General features: G+C 43.0%; 1 protein-coding gene across 1 annotated transcript; it reads right to left on the minus strand.

Annotated features, from left to right (window-relative positions):
* Positions 1–1,895: 1,895 nt before the first annotated feature.
* LOC136632311 (urokinase plasminogen activator surface receptor-like) lies at positions 1,896–12,592 on the minus strand. Its single transcript, XM_066607096.1, has 7 exons — positions 12,450–12,592; positions 10,089–10,208; positions 9,394–9,540; positions 9,031–9,174; positions 4,962–5,108; positions 3,110–3,220; positions 1,896–3,025 (listed from the first exon to the last, which is right to left on the minus strand). Exons 1-7 carry the CDS (start codon positions 12,496–12,498, stop codon positions 2,850–2,852), a joined length of 894 nt encoding a protein of 297 aa, XP_066463193.1. The 5' UTR covers positions 12,499–12,592; the 3' UTR covers positions 1,896–2,849.
* Positions 12,593–15,543: the final 2,951 nt, after the last annotated feature.

Below are 15,543 nucleotides of genomic sequence, written 5' to 3' on the forward strand. Positions count from 1 at the left end.
TAGTGCCAGTGGAGGTACTAAATATATATTTTAAAAAAAACAACATATATACTCACCTCTTTGCTGCCCTCTTGCCACCTCTTTCGTCCTCTGGTCACTTTGTTTATGTTGCAGCGGTCACGAGGTTGAGACTGCTGCAGCCAATAGGAGCCCCACAACAGGACGTCATCATTGAACTCCTGTAAATCTGCCAGGGCTTCTACATTACAAGCCCACGTGACGGGTTTACTGACCTCACCTGGCTAGACGACCTGGTGACGTTACATGGTGCCGAAATTAGTCGGAAAACCGCTTTAAGACTAAAAAAAAGCAATGGTTGCTGGCTTGTTTATTAACAAAGCTGTCCGAGTGAAAAACGGATAACACTTGAACAGCATACTGCCTCATAGTAGTCAATGTGACAAGTCACATAGCAAAAACTCATGTTATACAATATTCTGATTTGATTTGTGGAAAGACTTGTCCATTCAAGTCAATGGGGACGTAAAAAAAAGGACGAGCAAGCAGATAGCATCTCAACCCAGGAAGTGGTGCTCTTGAAACATGGTGAACCTTGGAACTGTTCCAAAGCCTACTGGCACCATTGCAGCAGCCAAGACCCAGCATTGCTGGCCACAGCAGCCATACTAAGGCGCATGAATTTGGAGCCCCTCACTGTTTGGTGCAGGATGGACAAGAACTTTGAAATACGTAGGAAAGGATTCCGGGTGGGAGAAGATATGTTTTATGTATACACCAAATGTAGGCTCCAACTTGAACAAAGCCTACACAGACAAGCTCTGCTTTCCCTGATCCCCAAAAGCAGATGATCATTCTAGACAGACCCGGTTGGTTTTAGAGAAAGTGTGACCTTTACAGAACGAAGAGTAGCTGTATTAAAACCAGTGTGTAAGGCATTTTGAGGCTGAAACCTCTTCATCACTTTACAATCTGGGACTATCATAAACTGATCCACTGTCAGATAATTTTGTCCAACTGTCTGGTGAAGAGATTTTAGCCTAGAAACGTGTTATGGACTGGTGTATCAACGATGAAAGAGTTTGCTCATGCAGCTGCAGCATCCGAAGAGCAGACCCTCAGCCTAGGAGACAGCGGGGTAGAGTTTGGGCCTTGTCACGGGGCTCTATCATGTCCCACCCTGAAAGTAGCAACAGACGCGTCCAACTAACCGAGGCAAACCTTTCAAAGATTAACCCAAACTGTGGTTTACCCTAAGTCCTTGTCACTCGTGACGCCACCGTTCCATCCTCTGCGGTGATACTGCATCAAGGCGAATAAAATAGTCCACACGCAGAGATATGTTTTAAGAACAGAACCGGGAACAATCGGTAAAGCCCATTTACTGGAGAATAACTTGTAACAGTCCAAAACAATTTATAAGCACCATCAGGACACTGGTGCAGGCAAATTAGTGGTGTGACGGGGGGGCTCTCTCAGTTGCTCCCGATGATCTACAGTCGAGTTATCTGCGTGACGCAGTTCCCGGCAAACTCCTTCTTTCTTCCTCTGTCTCTTCTCTACCGGTACACACTCATGTTTAGGAAAGGGCACTCAGCACTGCATGGCGGGTACTCACACACTTGCGGTCCTCCAGGTCACTAGCATCAAAGCCTGGGTCGATTGGGCCCAGGGCACACGTAAGGTAATCACTCAGCCTCTTCCATCTTCTCTACACACAGACATTCAATCGTCTTCTGTGTTTACACTAAGCGATTATCCTTCAAATTGGCACGATCTAATGATTTCTTTGATTGATAATCATTCTGTGTAAAAGGGCCCGAAGGCTACATTTTGTTCCAATTGTATGGGGTCCTCATCTCTATATATAACCATCACTACTGTCAGGTTACGCTAAATCCCAAGTGTTTTCTTTTTTTATCAGGTAAAATATAAACCATGTTGCACTCATTTTTTATTAAAACACAAATGTATTTTCCAGAATGTGGACAATTACACAAACAGCCCCCCGCACTCGGACCCCCTCAAAAACACACACATTATCCAGAATGGAGACCTGTTCACAGTGTAATACCACATTTCCCCTGTAGTGGCCACTCTAGGAGAACTATATGGCTGTCCACAACTGCCCCCAATGCTATCAGGTGACAATGAGGTTGCCTTAGTTTTTTAAAAAAGCTTCTTTTGTGATGAAATGCCGTCAGTATAGGGGTATTCTGTTTATGAAATGAATTTTCAAGTATTCACTCATCTATTGGATGAGTGAAAACTGATAGATCAGTGGGGGTCCGACCATTGGAACCCCCAGCGACCTTAAGCATAGGGGCCCTGTTCCCCATCATCCTCACTTCCTGCTTGCATCTCCGTTGTCGTTGAATAGAGCATGGGTCACACTTGCGCAGCCGCCACCCCATTCATTTCAATGAGGATGACAGAAATAGCTGAGCGCATTGGTACTCAGATATCAAGGGCAGTCCTGCTGAAAATGAATAGAGAAGCTGCTGAAGAAAGTGCAACCCACCCTCTATTCAACAACCCCAATTCTCAGAATCGCTGGGGGTTCCAAGAGTCAGACCCCCCACTAATCTACCAGTTTTCACCCATCTAGTGGATGGGCGAAAACTTGAAAATTCGTCCCATAACCAGAATACCCCTTTAAAGCCAATAGAGATTCATTGGCTGGCAATAACCTCAGAAAGCCCCTGAAAACGTGCTTATAGCAAATCATGAATGGGATTTCCAAAAATCACATTTAATACAATTGATCGTTGCTTTTTGTCTTCATTTTTGGCCTTGATGAAAAACTGTTGCGGAAAAAAAACATCCTACGACTGCAACACAGGACTATGTACAGGTGAATGGCATCTGCTCTAGTTTAGGATTTCGGATTCCTATTCAGTAGAGTCTTCTTGAGTTCCCTTTTTTATTCCATTGTCGCCATGGTTACAGAGTGATTGGGCACAGCACAGGGTGCGCTTCCAACCGGGGATCTTGAATTGAGGGTACCGACCCTGACAGAAGGCTTCAGTAGCACATCCGCTCATCACCACGTCATCCGGAGAAGAGCCTGGGAGGGTAAATGTCAGATATGGTCAGAGAGGATGTCATGTATAGCAGAGGCTGTAGGTGGGCATGTACTGTAAGTCCTCACCTATCAGGTCCATGCACTGGGTCATCTGCCCCCTGCATTGCATTGTGCCAGGTTCTGTAGGAGACGATCGACTGTAACACTCTACTCCGTTCTCTTCTCCGGCGTCTACATCTGAGAGCGAGAGATAGAAGAACAGATAGCGTTTTCTTAGATATCTGTGAGCTGTAGGTATTGTTGCAGCTCTGGGTGTGACTGGAGTATAAATAATTCATGTACCTCAGAAGTGATACTAGATGAGTGCAAATTTACTCTGCAGCCTATAGAGATTTAAAGGTGTAGCCTGAGATTGAAAAAAATTATAATAATAACCCATAACACGGATAAAGGTATAAAATAGAGAAAAAAGACCTACACTCATCTTTTAAATTGCCCGCTGGTCCAGCAGTGGCAGTCCGGTCCATGCCGATACCATGCCAGACGTGCCTTCATCGGTCACGTGACCACTAAGTCGATCACTGGCCTCAGTGGTCACGTGCCATTCATGCAGACATGACCATTGAAGCAAGTGATTGACTGAGTAGACATTGAACATGTGAACACTGCTGGCAACTCCAGTGCCAGTCCGGCGGGCACTAGACCGGTGTTGCTGGACTGGACTGTAGCCTAAAGAAAAGTATAGGGTTCATCAGATGAATGACTTTTTTTTCATCTCAGACAATCACTTTAAGGAAAACTGATTTTCAGAAGACAAGCTTCACTATAATTGTATTAAACCTTAGAGCTTAAATTACCTTTTTTAGAGAAATGGAAACTGGTCAGGGTCTGTACACAATAGAATGTATCGTATATGGTACCATGTTTCCGCGAAAATAAGACCCTGTCTTATATTAATTTTTGCCCCAAAAGAGGCACAGGGTCTTATTTTTGGGGGATGTCTTATTGTACTTACCTAGCAGGCTCGGTCAGGGTCCCTCCCGCTCCTGTTCACAGCTCCAGCGTGTGCGCTTCCCACAGTCTTCAGCACTCGCACAACATCACTTCCTGGTAACACGATTCATAGATTCTACCTCCACAATGTGATGGCTGTTGATTGGTTCTCTGACTGCTACTCAGCCAATCAATGCAGCGCTGGAAGAACCAATCACAGCCATTGCATTGGTTCATCCAGCGCTGCATTGATTGGCTGAGCAGCAGTCGATGAACTAATTACAGCAATTGATTTCAAGGGGTTCATTCAGATGCGCGTATTTACGGTAGTGTGTGCAATTCCGTTGCACAAAAAAATACGCAGTATGCCTTCTTTTCCTTCGCATTTGCGCAGGGAAGGAACACATCTTGAACACATTAAACTAATTGGCCATTTTATTTTTCACACTCAATTGCGCATGACTTGGATGTGCAAAAAGTACAGCAAAAAACGTAGTTGCATGCACGAATACACAACACCCGATGCACAAATATGCGGAGCAAAAGCGTGCCGAAATACGCATGTGAATCCAGCCTGAAAGTGACATTTTGTGTTGAATTTACAGAAACCAATTGTTATATCAGTTGTGTTGAAGTGTTAAGACTCCTTTCACATCTCTGGCAGGGATTCTGTTTTCCTTCTCCATTCAGGGGAGCAGAAAAAGGGGAATCCCCTGGCCGAATGGCTCCGTCTTATGACGGAACTGAACAGCGCCAAATGGACCCCGTTGACTACAATCGGGTCCGTTTGTTTTTTGCTCAGCTGTGTGGAATTTTACCAGGACTTCGTGCAGCGCTATTTCTCCAGTATTTACTTGGTTCTTGTTTGACTGTTTTTTGCAAAGAGCTGAAAGTTAATAAATTGTGCAAATAAACCTAATTTGCCATGATTGTTACATAATTTTGATTGCAGCCGGACCCAATTCTTGCAAGGAGCACATCTTACCTGCGAATTGCCCTGCATTACATTGGCTCCCATCGCAGCAGTGATGACTGCAGGCGTAGGATAGTGGATTCTGTCCATTGCTGAATGCTGCGAGTCCAGGACAAGTGGATGTGTTACTGCAGCTTTTTATCATGGTGTGCCGAGTGTCTAGCGTGGAGCAAAAAAAAACAGATACACAACAATATAAATATTATCTGACAGCCCACATCTTACAAGAGAAAACACATTGCCACAGAATTAACATTACAGTGTAGGAGTGGAAGAATAAACCAGATTACCTCCCTAACTGACTTGTATAACTGGAAATACTGTAGGAGTGACCATGCAGTAAATAGATATCACCAGCAGGGGGTGCTGCCTTATAATAAAGGCCATATAATTATAGTAGAATGTTGATATGAAAAATCATCATGTCAAGAGCAGTATTTATATGAAGTATGAATTAAGACCACTCTATTCCTGTACATCAAGATTTACCTGTCAAATCAGTTCCGGATGGCTATTTCTCTGCACTCTTTTTATTGCCATCACGTTTTTTTTTCCTTTTTGCCTAAATGGCAATAGGTTATTAAAGGGGATTATACAACTCTTAAGTCTGTCTTAATCTGTCAGGACTAATGCACTGGCACTCTAGACAAGACGGAGTGTGCCATTAAGAGTAATTTAGACTTCTAGGGAGCAGAATGTAACACTGAGGCCTGTGCAGGGTGACAGCAATCTATGCAGCATCCCATCTACGGTGAAGGGAGTGCGTATGATGGATTTATGGAAGGAGACTTTTACACCGGCTGCTACACAATTGTATGTTACAGCAAATAGCCTGTTACATAGTTGTGATCACAAATCAGGCCACGCATAGCCTGGAAATTCATGTAAGGAACTGGAAAAGTAGCCAGCATAATTGACATCTTATTTTTTTTTTACTATGTCCCAGGGTTCCGTCTCAGGTTATATCTGAATCCCCAAAAACAAGATCCAGACGGAACCCCCGACACGATACTATAGACTCTCAGGAAGTTGATATATAAGAGGCGCTTTGGTGGGGTCCTCATATTGTAGAGGTATTGGCATTGTTTTGAGAGCACTGTGACTGGCGTTAACCCTAACTGCATTATTAATGTATCACTCAGTTGTTTGGGGATTGTCCACCTGTCCTCTCCTGCGGTCAACAGAGATGGTCACATGATCAGCACGAGTGACGGCACAAATGGCGCTATAAACTGCGCTCTCTTTGTGAGACAGACTATAGTACTGAATTTAGAACTTTATAAGCATACTGTTTATAATATTTTTGAGGTTGTCGATTAGTCAAAAACTACTATTATCATGTTGTGACAAAGACACTGACATATTTCTGTAAAATATAAAATCGAAGACTTCAACAGGATAAACAAAGAAATAGTTGTGTTTTTGAAAAAAAAAAGAAAAAAATCCTGCTCCTGTTGATATTTACCGAGTAGAGACTTGAAGATGTTTTATTGTGACAGCTACAAAACAAGTGGAAGGCGGATCCCAGGCGCAGAAAATATAAGCAAAGACATAATAATCTCTGCACCACAAGGTAGGACTCAAAGGCAAGAAATGCAAACTACTTCACTAGACTCTTTTATGACTTGGCTTATGTTGGGAAAAAACTTTTTGAAGAAAAACGCTATAAATCTGCATCTTTTTAACAGGATTGTAAACTCAAAGTTTGCATCCTAATATTGTATCTTTTTTTCTAACGTAACCAGATGATGGAAATCCTATTGAATTCGATTTAGGATGACATCATCGCACCATGGATTTTGGCACGGATTCTGCGCCCAAACCAGGGAGAAATCCGTAACATTCTTTTGGATTTGCAAATCTGCATTGCAGAAATACAATAATTCACATGTCAATTCTTGGCATGGAAACAGCATCGGGGGGTGGCACATGGATTTTCCCTATTGACTGGGACTGAAATAACATGTGCTTCCACAAGAGAATGCATGGCAGAACTGTGGCCTCAGTTCTGCCATGGATTAGTGTCAGATGAAGAATGGAAAAATACAATGTGAATCTGATAGGTGCAAAAGAAGTGCGAATAAAGGACACCTTTTGAGAGATAATCGTTGTGTGCATTTACACGGCAAGATGATCGCTCAAAATTCATTCAAACGGCAGTTTGAGTGACCATTTTGAGCGTTCAATTTGCATAAGTGTGTAAATGAAGGCTAGCGCTGTATGCAGAAGACAAGCGGGACCGCTGTCTTCTGAATACAGCTGTTGTCTTCACCGAGCGCACAGCTGGTATACAGCTGAGCGCTCCAAGCGAGGTATGCAGAACACAGGTGCAGCTCTGTTTTCTGCATACTCCTGCTGTGTTCACGGAGCGCTAAGCTGGTATACAGATGAGCGCTCCGAGGAGGGGTATGCAGAACACAGCTGGAGCGCTGTCTTCTTCATACCCCAACTGTGTTTTCCGATTGGGATACCAGCTGAAACAATAGTATCAGTGGTATCTGAGAACTCAGCGTGTGGTCCTGATAAGGCTTATCATTCTCTTTCAGCTAGCTGAAAGACAACGATGAACGACTCGTTAATCAAAACTGCACGATGGACGCGCATTTAGACCTAACGATTCTCGCTCAAAAGATGGCTTTGAGAGAGAATCGTTGGGTCTAAATGGGCCTTAAGGCCTTCGAGCTCCCTCACACAGGTGTATATGCAATTGCATGTGACTCAGTGTAACGTTTTTGCACACGTATTGGCATATTTTACTGATCTTTTTCACCATTAGGGCATGGTTTTTGTGAACGAGACAACCATATCCCAGTTTAAATGCCTATTTATCCTAAGGAGTTTCAGATGTGTTCTTTTTCTCGTGGAATTGCGCAGCGTATTGCGCGTCTCCTTGCCCATTTGTTCACCCCTGATAGACTGCTGTGGGGATCTTTGGTGCACAAATGCATACAAAAGTAGAGCGTGCTGCGTTTCTTTCCGCGCATGCGAGATGCGTGCACAAAAAAACGGAGCCGTAAGCGAACCCAATGAAATCAATGCGTATTGTGGGTGCTAAAACGAGTGCAAATATGCCGGCGTAAAGGTGCCCTTAGTGTTCAGTAATTATCATTGTTTTCCCTCTCTTCCTCATAATCAGGTTATATAATATTTAATAACCACTCTTAAAGGGACGGTTCAATACTCTTAGGGTATGTTCACACGGGTCATATACGTTGTGGATTTACGGATGTGAAATCCGCAGAGTATTATAGTAACATAAATAAGATTTTAGTAATAAGAATTAACTCACTCTGATTGCGGCTATTAACCCTTTGATTGCAGCTGTCAATTCTGACAGCGGCATTTAGATGTGCTGATCAGAGATACTGTGATACTGGGGTATTACATCATACTGCAGCAGCGATCCAACCATTGCAAGTTCTTGGCCCCTGTAGGCACTAAAAAAATCAGTTTACAAAGGTTTTATTAATTATTTTAAAAAAGTTAAAAGGTAATAATTATAAAAATTCGGCCTTATTTATAGTAAAAAAATCTAAATAAAAAAAACCCAAAAACATATTTGCTAATAATCTATCAAAGTAACGCAATATTTATTCTACACGGTGAACTTTGTAAAAAAAAATACATGTCAGAATTGCGCTTTTTTGGTCATCTTGTCTACGGGAAAAAATGTAATAAAAAGTGATCAAAAGGTCATGTGTACTCCAAAATGACACCAATTGAAACTACAGGACGTTCTGCAAAAAAAGAGCCCTCGCACAACTATGTAGACGGAAAAATAAAAAAGTTAAGGCTGTCAGATGATGGCGGCAGAAGATAATTTAATTTTTCTCCAAAGGTATTTTATTTTCTAAAAGTAGTACAGCAAAAAAAACTATATAAATTTGGTAAGGTAGTAATCGTACTGACCCATAGAATAACGTGATCATGACATTTTTACTGCAGCAAGTACACCATTGGAAAAAAAAGGAATTGCGCTTTTCTTTCTATTGCACACAACTTAGAATTTTTTTAAAACTTTGAAAAGTTTCTAGCACTTGCTTAAGCACCTAAAGTCCCTTTTGGCTGTGGAAAAACCTACCTTGGCTGAATGCAGTCATGATGGAAACCTCAATACAAGATTTTTGAGAGGCTCCACATCTCAGACTTGGAAGATCTCTGCCACCACAATGCAAAGGTGATCCTTGGCATGCCAAGCACTCAGTACGGAAATTCTCCCCAAGATCTGAAATTGAGATTGTATACGTTTGTGGGTCTGGACATAAAGAACATGAATTCAACATTCTTGAAATGGACCTGACAAAAGCCGGTGGGTTGACAAGATGGTCCAGAGAACCTTGCTGAATACTTTCTTATAAATGTCCTTTGCAGATATTTTTGTAGTATGCATAAATGGACACAAAGCATGCTGGTTGACTTCATGCTCTAAAGAAGATCTACTAACCTGGTACTAAGTCTTTGTTACAATGGTCTGTGTCACAGCAGAGGATGGTCCGGCTGGTCTCGATGTTTTTGAGAGAGCCCACTTGGGTTTGGTTGCAGGCCTCTCCAGATACACATCCCTTAGTTAGGACGGTACCACGCAGAAAATCTGAAAATGGTAATAAAGTGTTACAACTCTTCGCATACTACATGAAACCTATCCACTCGCTAATCACTATGGTCTCTTATTCTAGAGAATATATCATTGCAGAGGACAATATAGGGCATAATTGTTCTAGCAGACAACATCAGTGGTATCTTCAACACCTTCCCAAGGTGGTTGGTTTAGATTATGTGGATTTGAGTCATTTGACGAGTTCTTGACCACTACATATTCCCATCCTCACCTCAATATTATTTAGGACACAAGTGTTTACTATCCAATGCCCCATGATTCACTCAACTAGGAAGACTCAAAGGTGAATTTTCCAAAATGGGTAGAGTTTGGATGTTATTGAAAGCAACGGGTATTTCACTTTGGTTTGTTGAAATTCAAGCTATTGTTTACTGGAGTTGTGTTATCATGGAGAATTCGGAAATAGTTGTAGTGTAGTGATGGTGGAAATGCCAGTTCCTGTACCCCACTGATGCTGTCTGCACTTAAGATAAAAAAAAGTTGAGTTACACTTTAAGGTTAGTGGAAGAACATCTACTCACGACTGTATGTGATGACTGAAGAGCTGCAGTGCGTCTTTGCGCTGTCACATGTCTTGTTTTCCTGTTTTTCAGCGGCATGGTCTGGCAGACCCGTAAAGTGGAGGCACTCAAGGCCAGCAGCTGGATATAGAGGGAACAAAGACAACTGAATGCTTCAGGAGCTACTTTAGTTGTACATCATCCACGTTTTGCTCATTTGGAGGATGGTGATATGTTGCATTCTTGTTTATAGGGGGCAGTAGCCTAGTCGCTATATCCTGGTATAGAGAATACGTACAGTATTATAGTGGCTATATTCTTGTACATAGGAATAGTATTCTAGCTGTCAGTATATATACAGTAGGGAGCAGTAGGAGAGTAGTTTTATTCCTGTCCGTAGGGAGCAGCATTATAGTAGTTATACTATATTTACATGCCTCTTAACCATCCCGAATTCTGCGTGACAGTCTCAGATTTTTGGGGCTGTCCTGCTGTTCCAGGAGGCATGCATCATTGCCCCCCTCACCGGGATGCCACTTCCAAACTTCTGTCCATTAGCAGCAGTAAAAACCCTCTTTCTGACTCAGTAGGGCTGGGCAGCATAGCCTGAAACCTAGTCATCTCCTGCTCTAAGAGTCCAGTGTGTCTAAGGAGAGGAGTCAGGGTATGCTGTACTGAGCGCACTGCCTGCTGCCACTGACTAATGAAGACTTTTTTTTACTTCTGCTATTGGATGGATATTCAGCTGTGGGGGCCAGGCAGTGGGGCCCAATTAGTAAGTTGAAGCCATAAAGGGAAAATTGTACCTATGTGGAGTCACAGAAGGGGCACTACATCTACATGGGGCCACAGTCGGGGCACTGTACCTAAGTGGGGTCAAAGAGCAAGCATTATACTTGAGTGGGGCCGCAGAGGGGGCACTGTACCTATATGAGGCCATACACAGTGCACTATACCAAAGTGGGGCCACACACATACAAATCTATGGTGCAAAATGCACAGTATATATGCCACATGTGAACATACTCTAAGATATATGAGCCCCTTTATATATATGTAACCTAGTTAGAAACAGCTGGCTTGGTATAGACTAGTACTTAGCTTCTCAGGCTATAGTATATATACCCCAGTACTTGTCAGGTCTCTAGGGGGTACTCACACTGTGATCAGATGTAATTTGATTGAGTAGTAGTACTCAGCTTAGGAAACTTGAAAACATACTTAGTCTATATAGAGTGGATGGGAACCCCTAAAACATCTCTGTACATTACACTAAAACCAAGCTCACACGAGCGTATCTCACAGCGTGCGTGCTGCGAGATATACGAGCGCAGTATGCAGCCAGTAAGCAATGATATTGGGTAGAGGCTGCAGGCCGCCCATCGCCATGTACTTTTTTGGCGTTTATCCTCCCATAATACACACAAAGATAGAACATACTGTGCGGGATTTATTGTTGGTGTCCCATCCTGCGGATTATGTGACTTCCCTTAGGACTTTGACAGCGCCCGCCATGTTACATACCTTTCTACGGCATACGCCCATTATGTGTACATGACGGACTCTGTCATGTTCAGTCTAAGGGGCGGGGCGAGCTGGAAAGGAAGTCACATGATCAGCAGACGGGACATCTTGCACAGTGATACACACTGAACATCTGAGTCACGTGACCGTGGGGACAACAGCAGCCAATTACATAGTAACATGTCATTACAAGGTTTGATTGTATAATGTCAGAAAAACATTGCCCCATATTTTTTTGGTGACTGAACCACCCCTTTAAAGCTCCCCAATTTTCATCTGCTGTTTTATAGAATTGTTGCCCTCCTATGTGGTGCAGGACCCCACCAGGCACTCTGCACTCCCTATGGTCACACCCTGCCATCAAGCCTTTATGGACACTCGGTGACCATAGGTGGTTCTTCAGGATCTCCATGTCCAATGTTAGGATCACTGGGTTCCTCAATGACATAATCATGGCTTCTATGACTATCCATAGTAAATAGTCTGAATTCATTGTTCTGCTAAATATTTGGGACATTGCAGGAAAATAGCAGGCAAAATGACAACTCTGTGCTTGGCATACCTGAAGGCAGGCACTGCCATCACAGTAATATCAGACCACATACTAGAGACATAGTAAATTGCCTGGTTATCTCTACACTCCACGGGCTGCCGTCAATTAGTGTGATGCAACGCAACACGGATCTATTTAATCCATCTGTGTTAAAATAAGAATATGCTGGAAACCTGCATTACCTTAATTATACATTATTACCGAGCAGGATTTTACAGAATTGAACGTTCTACCTTTTTTTTTTTTTCATTTTAAACCACTTAGTGAATTATATTCTATCATTACAGGTATGAGTGAGTACTTACCCAGACACAGGAGGGCGCTGTAGAGGCCGGATTTCAGAAGCAGCTTCATAATGAGATTCTTGTTGTAGGTCTGAGACAAGATGTGACTGTCAGCAGACTCCTACAAATGGTGCAGTATTTAAACAGGTCCTACTGCTCTCCAGATGGGAGGACCAGGGAGGGGTGAAAGCTAGGGCGATGGTTCTGGATTAATGATACCTGCAAGTCAAGGCTTGATGTTCCCCTGAGGGGATTAACTACATCATGGCTATGCATAACGTTTGTGATCACTAATTAGTTTTCAGGAGTAGTAACTACCTACTACATTCTTAATCAATGCACAATGGGGTGCCCTAAGTACATGTTACTTCTTCAACCCTCAGAAGACGTAGAGTTTATTTAGTGCTGGACTGACCTCCCGAATACAAGAGGATCCATTAGTGACTCCAGATGAAGTCAGTGCTATTAAGAGGTAACTTTGGAGCCAATCACTTGCACTGGGTTCTTTTTCTTATGCTGTGGTTCACAAACAATCCATTAGATATTGGGGTGCACAACCTTTTCTGGTCTGAGGTCTATATTCTCAGTTGAAGCAATCCCAAGAGTCGCCATAAAAAGCAAAAAACAAACTTAAAGGAATATTACCTTTTAAAAAAGTGATGGTTTATCAAAATTATATGCCACAGCTATGTGATAGGTGGAGGTTCCACTTCCAGGGATTGCACCTGTTGGGAGAATGGGGATCGACTTCATCCCTGATCACACTGAGACCATGCGTACATGCTATTCTGTCGATTATAGTTTATGGGAGTTGTTGACAGGGTCTACTGCCATAAAACTATAGTGAAGATAGCCACGCTCATGCATGGCCACCTATCCACCTTTCTGGAGTGCTGCAGCTTGTGCACCCCTGCTTTAGATGATATGACTTTCCTGCACAGTGAGACCAACAAGGATTATAATGCGATTAATAGGGAACTGGCACATGTTCTGTATAGATGGGGGAAAGGTATCAGAGTAACCTCTTTTGGTAGGCCCAAAGATAGCAGAATGACAGTAATAGACAATCATGAATGTAATGCAAGTATAGCTATACCTTTGGTGAACCCACATTAATTTATAGTAGAATGTGTGAGCTAAGGGCAGCTGAATAAGTGGCGCGGACATTATTCGCCATAGCAGACCAAGAGTGATACTGAAGCCCAGAGGCGCAACTTGAAGCTCCTGAGCCCCAATACAAAACCTGTAACGGGGCCCCCAACTATAATGCTTTATTCATAGTACTGGGCTCCCTATATGGAGGAGAGAGGCTTTATGGGATCCCTAAGGCTCCTTGGCCCGGGTGCAACCACATCCCCTGCATCCCCTATAGTTACGCCCCTGCTGAAGCCACTGAAAGAGTTGTGATGGCCTAATGGTACGGTTGTGGAATGTTGACAAAAGTGCTCCATCGGCAACAGAGACGCCCATATAAGCAGCTGGGTTCCATAGTTTCCAAGTGCAAACAGAAAGGTATCGCAGTTCTGCAGCACTACAGGCAAAAGATGTTCAAAGGACTGAAAAGGGCACCTGGTGTACGGAGTGGAGGTAAAGAATGCAAGACCCACAAGGACTTTCTGTAGATTGTAAATCAGAAGTTGCATTGCTATTCAATTCCCAATACGCTATAGAGAGTATTGAAGTGGTTTCCATGCAATTTAGTTTATGCTACTGTTAGGCCGGGCTCACACGAGTGTTTTTGTGAATTCCGCGATCGCCATCTGCATGAAAGATCCGCGGTGAAAGACATGTATATTCGAACTTTCGTTCACACTCGCAGGTACCAATTGCATATTCTATGAGCGGAAGAAAAATCACAGCATGCTCTATTTTAGCACAGAATCTGCGCTGACGGCCTCAATAGATGTCTATGGATGCAAGTGATCCGTAGCATCTACGCAATTAACATTGCGTATGAACAGCGGAAGCGCTTGCAACTTCATAGGAAAATAGATAGAAAAGTCGGAATGCCGACTGGCGAGGAGAGAGATCTTACTTCCCCGTGGACGATACTCTGTGCATACACATGCATTCGCACGGAAAAACGCTTGCATCCACAATCTGCCGCAACCATTCGCAATTACTTTCCACGAATGATCACAGGTCTTCCGCTGCAAAATACACATGCGAAATCCAACCCGTTTGATCGAGCCTGACCCTAAAACGAGAAGAGATTGTTGCAAGCTATTAGTGATGATCAGTTAGCAATGTTAACCCCTGCATTGCATCTACTTGAAAATGTATCTCACATAGCCTCAGTGTCTAAGCCATGAGTCTCCATTCCACCTGCTGCTTACACGTTGGACTGAACTTCTCGGTTTGAGCACATAACCCAGGAGACGGCGCTCTCATGAGATAATCCCTCACAAAGCATTTACTATACAGTATATCTTTCAATTTCTTTGCACCTTTAATGCACTTGTCCTATAATTTCAGATTGGGCAATGATAAATGTCATCACACTATTTCATGAGTCACAACACAACACCCTGTACTTGGCACATACAGATAACAGGGGTGGAGGGGAGACCCAAGTTCCAAGCCGAAACTATTACCCCTAGAATATAATTATAGAGAGTTTTATATAAATTATTGGTAACGTCTATGATCATTGCATAGGCCCATGCAGATAAGTTTCATCGCACTCACTGTCCTATGACTAGTATTCTTATATTTCCTATAGGTCTATTAACTCTAGGGATTTCTTTTGGTATGGATTTATATTCTGTATAATCAGTGTTATTAACACAGCTCCTTCTCTCCTAGTGACCAGTTATTGAGTAGCCAAAGACATAACAGACCACAGAGCCAACACTGATGATCCTATATATGGGCTGGGGCAGGTTGTTTCCATAAACCTTATGCGCCTGGGGTTCTGCTATCGTGCTTTGTTCGGGGAGCAGGAAAAGGGAATCCCCGCAGACAAGCAACTCAGTCTCAGGACAGAACCGGAGATCAGTAAAGGGACCCCAATGACTATAATGGGGTCCGTTCTGTTTCCGCTCAGATGCCAAGCTTTTTCTTCCTCTATTTTGAGCTGGATCTGTTATGGAATCTCTGCCTGGAGGTTCCAACG

This window comes from Eleutherodactylus coqui, chromosome 6, assembly GCF_035609145.1.
Source record: "Eleutherodactylus coqui strain aEleCoq1 chromosome 6, aEleCoq1.hap1, whole genome shotgun sequence".
Classification (NCBI taxonomy): Eukaryota; Metazoa; Chordata; class Amphibia; order Anura; family Eleutherodactylidae; genus Eleutherodactylus; species Eleutherodactylus coqui.

Excerpts from the sequence above, each read along its gene's own strand:
- LOC136632311 (XM_066607096.1), bottom strand. The coding sequence starts at position 12,498 with ATGAAGCTGCTTCTGAAATCCGGCCTCTACAGCGCCCTCCTGTGTCTG. Across the intron at positions 9,175-9,393 it reads TAACAAAGACTTAGTACCAG|ATCTTGGGGAGAATTTCCGT; the intron begins GTTAGTAGATCT and ends TCTCAATTTCAG. Across the intron at positions 3,221-4,961 it reads TAATGCAGGGCAATTCGCAG|ATGTAGACGCCGGAGAAGAG; the intron begins GTAAGATGTGCT and ends TCTCGCTCTCAG.